The 13,600-nt window shown below is 39.1% G+C and overlaps 2 protein-coding genes across 2 annotated transcripts; both read left to right on the top strand.

Moving 5' to 3' along the window:
• Positions 1 to 1,315: 1,315 nt before the first annotated feature.
• Positions 1,316 to 9,145, top strand: tmc8 (transmembrane channel-like 8). The gene is made up of 16 exons (XM_033975407.2): positions 1,316 to 1,558; positions 2,826 to 3,015; positions 3,918 to 4,066; positions 4,130 to 4,264; positions 4,347 to 4,399; positions 4,464 to 4,603; positions 5,111 to 5,258; positions 5,986 to 6,159; positions 6,245 to 6,393; positions 6,471 to 6,540; positions 6,864 to 6,961; positions 7,204 to 7,390; positions 7,807 to 7,937; positions 8,371 to 8,526; positions 8,627 to 8,705; positions 8,834 to 9,145. The coding sequence occupies exons 1-16, from the start codon at positions 1,453 to 1,455 to the stop codon at positions 8,990 to 8,992; spliced, it is 2,124 nt and encodes a 707-aa protein (XP_033831298.1). The 5' UTR covers positions 1,316 to 1,452; the 3' UTR covers positions 8,993 to 9,145.
• A 78-nt stretch (positions 9,146 to 9,223) lies between these two features.
• LOC117381446 (hemicentin-2) lies at positions 9,224 to 13,288 on the top strand. Its single transcript, XM_055221297.1, has 10 exons — positions 9,224 to 9,403; positions 9,495 to 9,521; positions 9,778 to 10,059; positions 10,596 to 10,892; positions 11,368 to 11,643; positions 12,101 to 12,433; positions 12,835 to 12,891; positions 12,977 to 13,087; positions 13,166 to 13,181; positions 13,249 to 13,288. Exons 1-10 carry the CDS (start codon positions 9,364 to 9,366, stop codon positions 13,286 to 13,288), a joined length of 1,479 nt encoding a protein of 492 aa, XP_055077272.1. The 5' UTR covers positions 9,224 to 9,363.
• Positions 13,289 to 13,600: the final 312 nt, after the last annotated feature.

Here is a 13,600-nt window from a genome sequence, read left to right on the forward strand (position 1 = left end):
GCTTTACCTCAAATAGTTTGCAAAGCTTTCTGCTGATTACATGTTCTACTCCAACCTCCAAAGTGCATCCTTTTGGTTTAGCCCTATGGTATAGCCCAATAATAATCGATAATGACGATAATGATTAATGTTAGCAAGCCCGATAATTTTCACTATATGTAATTGATCTGATTGATGCCCATTTTCTACCATACTATTGTGTAAAAATTTTTAAGAAATATTTTTCATTTTAGGTAATGAATTCTTATTTTATAGTAATAGGCGATTAATAAACAGAATAATTATCGATGGCTGTGTCCATATGGTGTATTGTCACGCAAAGATGACAAGATGGCTGCAGCATTTGCCACAACAACAAAACCCATGCTCGACCTAGGCCTTATAATATATCACTTACTGGTATAGCCTACATAAAGATAATCCAACAAGAAATACACTGCAGGGAAATGTGTATGTTAATGTGTGTTCACCTGCCCAGGGACTGTAGATGGAAAGTAGTAACAGCAGCTAAATATGATACAAATCATTTCTTCATTTATAAGATTAATGAATTTATACATGGTCCCTGACAAATAAGGAATAAAGAAAGAAAGAAATACTTATTTATTCATGATTTTATATATTTAGCCTACGTATTACATTGTCTAGCCTATTTTATAAGATAGGGAAAGAGAACCTTATTTTAACCTGATTTAATAGTAAAAAAACAAACAAAACAAAACAAAAAAAAACCAGCAGAAGAACAGTATAAATTATTATCACTGCCATCTTTAAATCAAGTCTATTGGATTATTTGAGCTTTCTGACTTTCTAACTGAACTCAATTTATGTAATTTATGTTCCCCACCTTTATACACTGAGGAACCTTGGTTGGTGCAAAGTTGATTTGTTCTGCATCTTTACATTAGCGAATTAGGCCTACATGGCCAAATCTGGGCTAGGTGAGCTGTGAGCAAAAGTATTTGGTAAAAGCAGGGGCATATATAGATGGACTAATTTCTCTTGTAACAGGCTGATTCTCTGTTAGCTCCTGATTCTTGTTCTTGTAAATGGCTTCTTGGCACTAATTCGAAACCTCAAATGTCTTTGTGGTAACAGCGGGTGGGAGAAGTGCCTCTGATACACAACTAAACATCACTCTTCTACAGTTGTATTGTTCAAAGCTGTTCATAAACTTGTGAGATCATAATATTCATTGGATAAAGCATGTGTAAGTCTGCTAATTTTGCATTTTTTAAATAAAGTAGTTTGGGGACCTGCCCTTTGTTTTGCCTTGTATTTAATTGTATTTATTTTAACCCACTGTTGCATGTTGGTTTCCTGTCATGTGATTTCCTGTTCTCTGTCAAACTAGCAGAAGTGACATTAATTTAACTTAAGAAAGTACAACCTCCGATGTATCGTCAGTGTGAAATTAATGCAGTCTAAGATGCTAGGTGAAGATTTAAAGAGATGAGACATTTAATGAGATCAGACATTCAGAATTTTTTATGCTTCTTCACTGAAATCCCAAAAATGGATGAACACAACAGTGTCAGCCTCATGCGGCTCCCCTCTGGTAAAGTGCAGTGTTTTTGTTTTACTGTGACTTTCTGTATGCATGATCAAGAAACTCTAAAGGAAATTAAAATATTGCGTGATTAGTTTACCTTTGAGAAATCACGTGGTCTTGTAACTAAAACTCATTTGGTCTGGTCAAGACAGTGCTAGAAAACCTTTCATCTAAACCCTTTTGGTGGCTAATCTTATTAAGATGTGTTTATAATGTAAGTGAAGATAGATGCGATCTGTCGTAACGGCTAGTGCGGGTGCGGGCCAAGGAGTGCAGACTCAGGGCAAGTTGACAGTGTTTATTTACAAAATGGAGAATTTCATTTTTTAATAGTTCATTTAACACACACGGGGAGCCAGGGAGCGGGAGGCAGACCAGACGGGCGTAGTGCAGAGCGGGGACGGGGAAGCCAGGACCAGAGTGAAGACAGGATCGAGACGGGACCGGGGCAGGCCGGGCCGGCGTAGTCCAGAGAGCGGGAGCCAGGGCAGGAGGCGAGAAGCAGCCGGAGACCGAGACGGAACCGGAGGCAAGACAGAGGGGTGACTGTACCGGAGCTGGAGCGCAGAGACAGGAGCAGGAACGAGCGAGAGCATGGATCTGGAAGGTGGCAAAAAGGTCCAATGAGTAACAGGCAGACAGGCAACAAAATACAACAAACTAAGCTGGAGCATTCACGTTGACACGCGGACGGCCTGGCTCCGAGTGTCTTCTGCCGAGCCCTCATATACTCGGCAGCAGGTGCAGGTAATTGCGCTGATGCGCTCCAGGTGCGTGCGGGAGGAGTCAGGAACTCCGCCCAGCTCCGGGCAGACAGGTAGGGGAGGGGGAGAGAACACAGGAGGACAGGAATTGCAGGCATCATGACACAATCAGACCATACAGTTGGCTTTCAAATCCCTCTCCTCTGAAATGTATCACACCTTGTATTATTTTGACTCCACATGTTACATCCTGAGGTGATCAAGCTCATGAACGCCTCCAGGAGCTTGTCTGGCCACACCTCAGTAGGAGTGTCACATCCTTACTCTGGTCATCTAAAACTATAGAAACCTGGTGATTTCCTGGTGATTTCCATCATTCGGGGTCTGACATTAGGGGGAGATGCTGTCGGATCTATTTCTTGCAAGAAATAAACTTGTCTCTGCTTCAACATTCATCAGAGCCTGCAAAAAGGAGTCTTATTTCCACAACGGAACAATAACAAAAGAAAACCTATTATAAATAATTGATATATAGTTGACAAAGTTTCTATGCTAAAACTCCTCCTCAGATGAGAGCACCCACTCCACCCTCTCCTCGGACTCTGAGTTATATCGAGCCCAGATTTTGGACCTGCTCCCAAGTTCGCAGATGGGACATCTTAATAAAAACAACAACATTTACCTGGACAATGGATCACAGGTGACCACTCAGCCAATCAGGAACCTACTCCTAGGGCTACAGGCCAAGAGAACTGTCCGGTGAGTAATACTGCCAGTGTTTAAGGCCCTGCATCATTGACAAGTGAAACAACAAGGTAATAAAGACTTATTATAACATATAATTTTTTATCACAAATGTGTTAAATGTAATGAAAATACTGATATATTTATCTATATATATTTATATAATAATAATACATTGGACTCATACAGCACCCTTCAAGACACCTATAGTGCTTCACAGCACATTATTTATTCACTCCACACTCGGTGGTGGTAAACTATTACTGTAACAACAGTTCCCTTGGGGCAGACTGACATAAGCGAGGCTGCCAATCTGCACCATCAGCCCCTCTGACCCCCCCGTTCACACTCACTCTCACACACACACACGCGCGCGCACACACCCACACACACCCCACACACACACACACACACACACCATATTCTTACTAGGCATGTGGGTGAAGTGTCTTACCTAAGGACACTGACATCCCACTGTGGCACGTGGTATTCTAAGCATTCTCCCATCCACCCAATCCTGCGTAGCTTCTGAGATCTGACTGGATCTCAGGGAGTATGCCTGAGAGCTTTGTTTGGTAGTGTGCCTCTTCAGTGTAAAAAAATAAATGGTCCAATATCAATGTTAAGTTACAATCAATGCAATATTATTTTCTGAACTCACTAACACAGAAATAGTATGATTACTGACAGACACAGACATAAAGGTGACATTCTGCTTTTACAACCACTCTGATCACCACCAACTGCACAATAAATTCACAGAACCAAATTGGTAAAGTGTCTTGCCGATCAACATAACAACAATATATTCATGAACTCATTTAGTTTTCAGTGGGACAGAGTAAATTAAATATATTATACATTATAAGATACATATATATAACAAGTATTTATGTTTAGTATGTTGTCACTAATAGGGACATGAGGAAGATGCAAAAGAGCAGGATAGGTGTTTGGGAGTCCTGGAGGCGAAGCCAGAGCATCTACAGGAGGAGGGTCAGGGAGCAGACAGGAGAGGCTCTCAGAGGACTGGTGCCATGGCAACGCACATTACACTCAATTGAAGGTATGCATAGATAAATGTTACATGTAAGTACTGTTTGATAAACTTTAACTTGTATTTTTGTAGGTCGGTTTGGAGTGGGCGTTAAAGCTTATTTTGTGTTCCTGAGATATCTGGTGTACCTCAACCTCCTGCTCTGCGCTCTGGTTGGGGGTCTTATATTGGGACCAACTGCATTTTATGGGAAAGGCATGAGAAGTGGTCCGTTACCTGCACAAATGATACAATACACCAAACAATTACTTTTTGCTATGATCCTTTACACTTTATGTTATATTTTCAGATTTTTTAAAGTTTGGGGCCAATGATTCAGTGCTGGATTTCTTCTTGGGAACAGTAAGTGATTGGGTGTCTTTATGTTTATGTATCTGAGCAGTAAAGGTATGTCTTTATGTTTTAGGGATACTTGGAACGATCCCCTGTGTTCTATGGATTTTACTCTCGTGGGTCACTCGAATTCCCTTGTTTGAATACACCTCTGTTATACCTCTATGCAGTTCTCTCCATTTACTTCATCAGTCTCCTCCTGGTTGTGCGGAGGTCAGTTTCTCACCATCAAATGCGTCCTTATTTAAAATGTGCTCCAACTTTGCTCACATATTAGTAACTAGTTGTCTTTGAACATTTATTATTATCTAATTATAACTATATAATCTTGCACTTTGGGCATTTTAAGTGCTTTGTTCAAAAAACACACTATGTACCTTTTCTGCATGGTACGCCACCTGCTTGTCTCCATGGAGATACCATTGCGTTGCCAGGTACAGTACTGCTCTACAGTATGACATTAAACATCTATCATCATGGAGACAAGAAGATGACACGTTATAAGTAGGACAGAGTGACAGGACAGATCTGTGGAGAGGTGATCCCATTCAGAATAAGAATGTGAACAAAAAAAATTAAATTAACTGTTGGATAGATATGTTGGAAATTATGGAACATTCCAAGCAAAGCATAACATCTCCATGTTAGGTCACCCATCAGAAAGGTTACCTTTAAGATCACTTTAAATATGCCACTTTAAATTTTCTACTCATTTTTCAGGACAGTAGTGGGCTACAAGCACACATGGATCCTGATGAAACGCCTGAACACTTTTGTGTCATATAAAATATTCTGTGGATGGGACCACACCATCCGGGACCCTTCTGCTGCCGCTCTCAAGCACAACTTCATCAGGAACGACCTGAAGGTGAGAGCTAGACCTCTTTGGACTTGCTTTTGACGACAGTAAATCCTCATCTCTTTTCTGTGTAAAGAAAAAGCGGTGTTTGGTATGTTTTCTTTTGTTGCTCATTCAATTACCTAAAATTATTAAATTGTAAAGTTTTTAAAATATAAACATCCGAGTAACGTTGGACAAACCAGATGCATTGTTTTGAGTGTTTTAAGCACAAATGCTAATTGTCAGTCATCAGTATTGTTGTGTGTAATGCTGCGAAATACAAAAGAGTAAGTGTGATAAAGGTGATGATATTCATGTTGGTATATCGCCTTTTATTCATGGTGTGAATATATATACGGTCTAAGGAAAGAGGGTGACAGGTATGAGGTCTGAATACTCTTCCTTGTGATTAAATCCACCATTTGTAACCTTTTCTGATGGAAGGTCCACCACCTGGTTCACCACCTGCTTATCTCCATGAAGATGGTATTGTTTTGCCTGAAATATTCCACACTAGGGCATTAAATAGAACTATTACAATGGAGATAAGCTGCTGATGTCACGAGGCCAAGTTACAGGTTACATCTGTGGGTCTCACAGTCACAGTAAGAATGCATGTTTTTCAAAGTATTTTTTGAGAAACACCTGTAACATTCCTCCTCACAGCAGAAACATTACATAATGCAACATTAATTGCTAAGGAGATTAAGAGGTCATTCATAAAATGCTTTAAAGTAATTTTTTCTGCTCTCAGCTGTTTTTTGATGAGCAGAACTTTACTTTACGTGAGGCCCAGAGGACACTTGGACAGTGGATTCGGCTTTACCTGCTGCGCTTCCTCCTCAACCTCATTGTACTCGCTCTGCTCAGTGGAGCCTTCTTCTTCATTTACTTTGCAACAAAAATGTCCCAGTCTGAAAATAATGAGGTACATCTACTATTTATTTATTTGTTTGTTTGTTTGTTTGTTTGTTTGTTTGTTTATTTATTTATTTATTTATTTATACGTACAGAGAGGACACTGGTTGTTCAGCCTGTTTCTCCAGTACTTGCCTCCCATGACCATAACTACAGTAAACATGGTCCTTCCTCATATTTTCCGTAAGATCTCAGCCTTTGAAGATAACTCTTTCACTACTCAGGTCAATGCAACACTTGTACGGTAAGACACAATACACATGACCAGCTCATTCACAGTTCAATCAATACTAATCATTGTACTAACCATTGTTTCTGCAGAAGTATCTTTCTGAAACTTGGGTCTTTGGGGATTTATTTGTTTTTCACCTTTACCACCAATCATGATCAAGTAAGTACAAATTGGTGTCTAGTTTTGTCACGTTTAAATCACATTGCATTACTCTGTACCCCAGTAATATTACTTTTGTTAGTTAGTCTGTTTTGGTCAGGCTCACATGATTTGGTGGAGTTGATTTTGTTTAGATCTAATTTACTCCTGCAGGGTTTACACTACAGCATTTGTGCATCTTGTGGTTCACTCTTGTCTCTTGTCTTAATAAAGCATTTTATCCTATTTTCATATCCAGAGTCCTTTCTTAATTCTATTCTTAGCCAATTATATTCTGGGGAAGAATTAGAAAATAAACAAACGATACTCTACTGTTGTTTCAGTGTTGGGAGAATCAGATCGGCAGAGAGATGTACAAGCTCTGCATCTTCAACTTCCTCACCACATTCTCTTTTGCCTTCTTCATAAATTACCCCAGGAAGTGAGTTTCTTCTGCTCTGTTTCTTTATCGGTTTTCACTTAACAATGTCGTTTTTTTCCCCGGAATGCTTTATAGTTTTCTAAAATAGCATAACTATCTATCTCCATGTAGACAAGTAGGCCAACAGGCCAAGTTACAGGTCAGGTCTCTTTCATTTATTCTGTAACTCTGTAAATGAAAGAGAAGTAAAGTATAGTACATAGTGCACCTTTAAGTCTAAATTATGTCTTGCTCTTTTAAAGGTTAGTGCAGGAAAAGTACCCATCATCCCTTGTGGCTCGTTTGTCTGGAAAACAGCAGTTCCTGATTCCCTTCAATGTTCTGGATCTGGTGTATGCACAAACAGTGTCCTGGGTTGGGGTGTACTACTGCCCCCTGCTGCCACTCATCGGAACAGTTGCACTCACTGCTACTTTCTACATCAAGAAGGTCAGTGCCACATCACCACTAGCCACTTGGCCAAATGCTGGGTCATTTTATTTTGGCTTGTAACACTTTCATCAGCTGTGAAAATCAGAACGATTGCCATAGGAATTAACATTTTAAAACAAAATATAATAAAATCCTTTGCAAAGTCCTCGAGAAGTCATCATTAACAGGACGCTGAAACCCAAGAATAGACTACATATTTTAACATTCTTCTAATAACATGTTAGGAATGGGCCATACCCTATGAACTGTAATATTAACACATTTATACACTCCATCAGAAAAAAAGTTTTGTGTAATGTTAGAAGACTTGTTATCTTGTACCTAGTTTGTCATATATGTCCACATGTAGGCCCTGTTGTTGGACTATATAAATTTATGTTGATTTACCCAAAGCGGTGCCGTCTTTGTTCCAGTTCACGTTGCTGCGGTGCTGTGTGGCAGAGCAGAGGATGTTTCGGGCATCCAGCTCCTCTGTGCTGTTTCACTTCATGCTGCTGCTCGGCCTGGCTATTGCAGGGGTCACTCTGGCCTTCAACCTCCTCAGGTAAAAGACAGTTTGAAGATTGGTAAGCTGAATTCTATGTGGATGTTCTGTGTATATAAGACTACTATCTGCCATTGATACACCCTTGATGCTCTTGATAGAGTGCAGTGTGTTGATATATACCTCTATTTGGGGTGACATTGAAGTGTTTTGGTCTTTTGTATCCCTAAGTGTTTTTGTTGATTTATTTAGACAGGGAGGTGGCTAAGATAGATTGGTATGCTTTCCTCAAACAGGGCAATTGTGACTACAAACGTTTCTTCACTATCATCTATGTGAGGACTGGGGAGTGAATGAAAAAGGGTCTGCTGTAATGCTTTGATATTCTTGTCAAGCTTGTAGACAGAAACACAAAACCAAGTCATTATCCAGAATAGTTACATTTTGTCTATTAAGTATTTTATCTCCCTCATAGACTGTGATCTCCCTACAGGTCTTCACTCATGCCCTCTTGTGGTCCATTTGGGAATGGGCGCAGTGTTCTTAATGTGACAGGGGCCTGTATGCAGACCCTCCCCAGTCCAGTCCAGACCACCATACACTTTCTCTCCTCTGCGGCCTTTGCTCTTCCCCTGCTCATGACACAAGTGTGAGTTTTGAATTGTGCCATGTTTTGCAATAAATATAATCTTTAAGTTGCAATTGATTTTTTTTTTTTTTTTTTTTTTTGTTTCTTTGTTCTTCTTCAGCATAATGCTAACCTTCTATGTCTCACGGCGGAGAGCCAACAACAAGACCATTGAGAGACTTAAACAGATGCTGGTGACGGTAGGTTGTTGCTAATATACAAAAACTAGTGTACAATGAGGAGATCATCTGTCTGTGCATATTAGCAATACCCCACAATGTCTATTGCATACTGTATGTAACTAGTGAATGTATATTTCCTCCCACAGACCAGTGCAGATAAGCGTTTCCTGGTGAAAGAACATGCCACGATTCTTAGGTGTAGAAAGAGACACCCAGATTCTGCTCAGACGGACAAGAGTAGGAGCCTAAACCAGGAGCCTGGGTCACCCCCTCCCACACAGGACGTCCCAGAAGGAATATTATGAGTAGAGCTGATGTTTGTTTTTATATGAACACTGGAAATAAGCAGGATTTTGAAGCCAAACCAAGCACTGAAATTGCATCTGTAAATTGTAAATACATGCTGTGTAAATGTAGAATCCACAAAAATATATTAAACTGTGATTAATATCATATGAACCTGAACTGCCTTACAATACTCATTTATGCAATTTTATTCTAGAAAAAGATGTAAACAAAAATAATATAAGCAACTCTGCTGAAAATGTGTTGATGTAATGTTTGAAAATGTCAGTTATCTGTTAAGGCTTTATCTCAGAACAACACATGCACCTCATGCCTTCCCTCACATGGACACACTTCACACAGCCATGACTCAGATAAGCCTAAAGCACTTATGTCGAATCCAACAGCTACACTTCTGCTGCCAATTTGGGGTGAGTTTATTTTTAACTTTTATTTTTGATTTTCAACAGTGAAAAAAAAAGCAAAACAAAAAAAAATGAAAATGTTTTTGGCTATTTTCAGCTTTGGCCAACCTGATCGTCATGATAAGTAAGTCGAAATTCTATTTTTCTAAAGTTTGATTATTTTGATTAAAAAAATTGAAACCATTACCATTTATGTTGTTAGACATTGCTAAAGGTTCTAATTCCAGCCATAAGGAGTCAGAAATGATAATGTCTCACCAATTTTTTTATTGATTGTTTTCCACTACAGGGGTAAATTATGCCTCAGTGAAAATAAAGCCTTTACCCCTGAACTAGCTCCAGGTCTTACAGATGACTGTATATTTATTATGTATTTACAGATGGATCAGAGTCTCTCCATCCTGTCCTGAGTGGTCCCACTTTGGCCTACCTCAGTTACAGAGTAGTCTTCAGGTGTGTGGCCCCGGGTGCTCCTCCTCCAGTCACATATGAACTGGTAAAAGACAAAGCCACCGCCATCAATAGTGGGATAGATCTCCAAGGAGACCAGCCAGCGTTATTCTTCCTGAAGGTTGCTATGATGTCAGGGGGGTTGTACCACTGCAAGGCCCGGGCCAACAACAGAGAAGGAGTCAGCAACAGTGTCAGACTAACTGTAGTGAGTGAGTGGTTATCCTACAAAATATATTTCACATATGCATGAGCTCATAATAAAATAATATTTATATGACCTAATTAAAAATGGAGAGGACCAGTTGAAATGTATAGTTGCAATATAGTAGTAATTTGACAAAAATGCAGTGATATATTGTTAAAGATGTACTTTGTAACTTGTCTGGGGGTTGCCACCTGCTTGTTGCAATAGAGATGTTATTGCTTTACTTTGAATGTCCCACAATATCACATTTATTCATTACACCTGTTTTATTCCCAAAAATATATACCTTGTGGAACATTCCAGGTAAATAAACAACATATCTATGGAGACATGCAGGTTGCGAACCCTTCACTAGAAAAGTTGCACAGTGCATCTTTATAACAAACAAAACAGAACAACAAACAAAGTAACACATACTCATATATGCGCTGACTGTTAAGCACTAGGCCTTAGGATTAATACAGGGAGACTGATGACTTCATCCCAGAAAAAAGGTCTAATTATAGTTTCATTGACCCTTGCTCCACATCTTTTCCTCAGTTCCTCCATCAGAAACCAGGGTAACTTCAGAGCCATTCCCACCTGTGGCCTATGAGGGGTCTCGTCTGGTCCTCTGCTGTAACGTGTCCCGTGGCTCTCACCTGTCCTACTCCTGGTTCTTCAACAGGAGACTGGTGCAATCCTCCTCCTCACCTCTGGTCCACTCTCAGGGGAACCATTTGGTGATAGAGAAAGTCCGCCCTGAACATGCGGGTCATTACTCCTGCATGGCCTTTTCCACTGTGGAGGACATCAAGCGGTTCTCCAGCAGCAGAGAGGTGCAGCTCATTGTCAAAGGTCTTACATTTCACTGACTGCCTTTATTTACAAATAGCAGACTTCCAATGCATTGTCTCACACTTAGTATGGTCAAGAAATGTGTATCTGGACAACAGTTTAAGGGTAAATGTTCGTTTGAACACATGTATTTAACATTGGAGTTATGATTATGGGATAACACTATTTATGATTTTTACCTTCCTGAAAAATGCAACGTTTTGAGAATTTTTCCCCTTCAAAAGATATAATTTTTGTTCTAAATTCTTCATCACTATGGCAACAGTTACAATTTTTCCATCATTCTGAAACCTAGGAATATTATATGGGTCCGAGCCAAAGCCAACTTCTTCTTAGCCCCATTATTGATCTTTGTTACCAACTCAGCAATGTTATCAAAAACATGTTGGTAAAGATAATCACAGCTATTGTGTAACAAAAAGTTTTCCACATATTCAAGTTGTTATAAATAAAATTCTTCCCATTTTCCCTCCAGTCTACATGACCAAGCCTCAGATCTCATTTTCCGTCTCCAAAGAAGCTGGTGGCAATTTGATGGGGAACATCAGCTGCAGTGTGTCCCGGGGCAGTCCTCCAATAAACTTCACCCTCCTCCTGAATGACAGGACAGTGGACTCAGTCACAGGGTCTGGATCACTGTCCATCTGGTTTGACCTCCTCATGGTCCCAGGGCTGGAGATGGGCAGAGCGCAGTGCAGGGCCCAAACAGAGGTCCAGGACATCGTGAGTGAACCCCTGACTCTGGAAGTTGGTGAGATATGTTATAAATAAAGGAATAGTTTTGGTCATTTGAGACTGAAACATTCTTTAACAATTTCTAATAAATAGCCTTAATAAAGCAACAAAGACTTAATAAATAATGAGATTTGAGGGGATTAAGAATGATTCCAGCTTTGTAACTGCTTCATTAATGCCATAATCCAAACTGAATCATTCTTAATAGGCTAATTATGATGTAGTTTTAGTAATTTATCTGATTTTGACATTGACATACTTTTATATTGTATTACTGTACTTTATATTTAAAGTACAAACTGAAATTAAAGTTATTTTATTAACTTTAATTATTATTATTAACTTTTCAATTTAAATTTGTTTTTGTTTGTTTTTAGAGTTTTTGTAACACTTGCATATTCATTTGAATGATTATTTACTATATGTGTAGTGTTTTCATACTTCCTCAAATACGTTTTTTCTCATTTGACCAGTCCCAGTTGGAGGCCACATAAAAGTGCTGGTGGATTACTTCTACAGAATAGACACCAAACCCACTGCTGCTAAACTGGGTTGCCAGATAAGCCAGGGGACTTTCCCCTTTATCACATGGCTCCATAATGGCTCTGTCCTGACTTCAGACACCCAAACAGAATTTTACATCCCCCAAACCATTCCTCCCTTTGCCTTCACGGACCATGGACGAACTCTAATTTTAACCAAGCTTGGACCAGAGGTTTTTGGACATTACAGGTGCAAAGCAAGAGACAGCTATGATGAGAGTGGTCCTTGGGTGCAGAGCGAAGATGTGTTGGTACAATTCAAAGGTGTGGTATTTTTAATGTCATCTTATATTGATTAGAGCTGAACCATTGACTCAATATTAATCAAATTGAGGTCCAATCATTTCAAAAGCACATGGTTTGGAGTTCAGTTTTTGGAGGAAGAAATTAGGCTTTTTTTTTTTTTTTTTTGTTAAATGGCACAAACTTGAATTATGTCTTGTTTAGATTAATTATTTTAAAACTGAAAGTATTTTTTATTCAGTTTTGAAAAGAAAAATACAATTGAATTGATATCAAGGTCGATGTATATGAGGGATTATTGTTTTGATTACTGTTATTTTTTATAATTTTTCCCAGGTCTGTCTATTATGTTTGTTTTTTTATAAAGAGGGTACAGAACACCATGGAAATCAGATTACCTTTTACATGTTGTCCTCTTGCAGGATATTTAAACCCATGCCCAAAGCCCCTCCCACCTCCACCCACTGCTGCACTGCCAAGTAAAACCATATTAACTGTATGTTTAGCTCTGACAACTTCCCCAATACATATTAAACCAGTAACTATTTCCTTTTCTTTTTGCAGATGCCTCTGTTCCCTCTATAGAGTCTATCTCCATTGCTTTCTGCTGCTTTGTCCTACTTGTCCTGGTTGTGGGTGTGGCCTGTGTCTATCAGATGGTCGATCAAAGAAGAGGTTAGAATACAAAAAAATTACGTCTCAATCCTGCTCTAGCATATTATCTAATAATGTCCTGTTTTTGTTTCTTAATAGATGCTCAAGGGACAGAGTAAGCAGACACCATAATGGCATAACTGTATTACCAAAAAGTCTGAAAATGTGTTTTTGAATTGTAGTCCAATTGAATATCCCATGTCTGAAGTACCATCTCGTTAAAGACCTTTGCAAGAAACCCAAAACCAGGTAAACAGAAAATATGTTTCAAAATTTGCTTAACTTTTGAAGCTTTCTAAAGCAATAATCCCCACGCCAAAAAACATATCACACATTGCATACATATAGGGTTTGTGTAGGCCAGGGCAAAGCAATATCATGAATTGATTCACAAAAAAGATACAAAAAAAGTGATCAAAGTGGTGAAATTGTAAATGCACAAGAGGGGCACTCTCTGAGAATGTAGAATTATATTGGCTAGAACAACAGAACAATAATACTCATTAATGAGGAGAGCGATATGACAAAAAAAGT

The sequence above is a fragment of the Periophthalmus magnuspinnatus genome, chromosome 1 (genome assembly GCF_009829125.3).
Source record: "Periophthalmus magnuspinnatus isolate fPerMag1 chromosome 1, fPerMag1.2.pri, whole genome shotgun sequence".
In the NCBI taxonomy this organism is placed as follows: Eukaryota; Metazoa; Chordata; class Actinopteri; order Gobiiformes; family Gobiidae; genus Periophthalmus; species Periophthalmus magnuspinnatus.

What these genes read in the sequence shown, in the direction of transcription:
- tmc8 (XM_033975407.2), top strand. Translation starts at nt 1,453, where the DNA reads ATGAGACATTTAATGAGATCAGACATTCAGAATTTTTTATGCTTCTTC. An exon ending in TTCATAAATTACCCCAGGAA is followed by an intron (nt 6,962 to 7,203) that starts GTGAGTTTCTTC and finishes GCTCTTTTAAAG; the next exon opens with GTTAGTGCAGGAAAAGTACC. An exon ending in CTACTTTCTACATCAAGAAG is followed by an intron (nt 7,391 to 7,806) that starts GTCAGTGCCACA and finishes TCTTTGTTCCAG; the next exon opens with TTCACGTTGCTGCGGTGCTG.
- LOC117381446 (XM_055221297.1), top strand. Translation starts at nt 9,364, where the DNA reads ATGTCGAATCCAACAGCTACACTTCTGCTGCCAATTTGGG. An exon ending in CAACCTGATCGTCATGATAA is followed by an intron (nt 9,522 to 9,777) that starts GTAAGTCGAAAT and finishes ATGTATTTACAG; the next exon opens with ATGGATCAGAGTCTCTCCAT. An exon ending in ACCCCTGACTCTGGAAGTTG is followed by an intron (nt 11,644 to 12,100) that starts GTGAGATATGTT and finishes TCATTTGACCAG; the next exon opens with TCCCAGTTGGAGGCCACATA.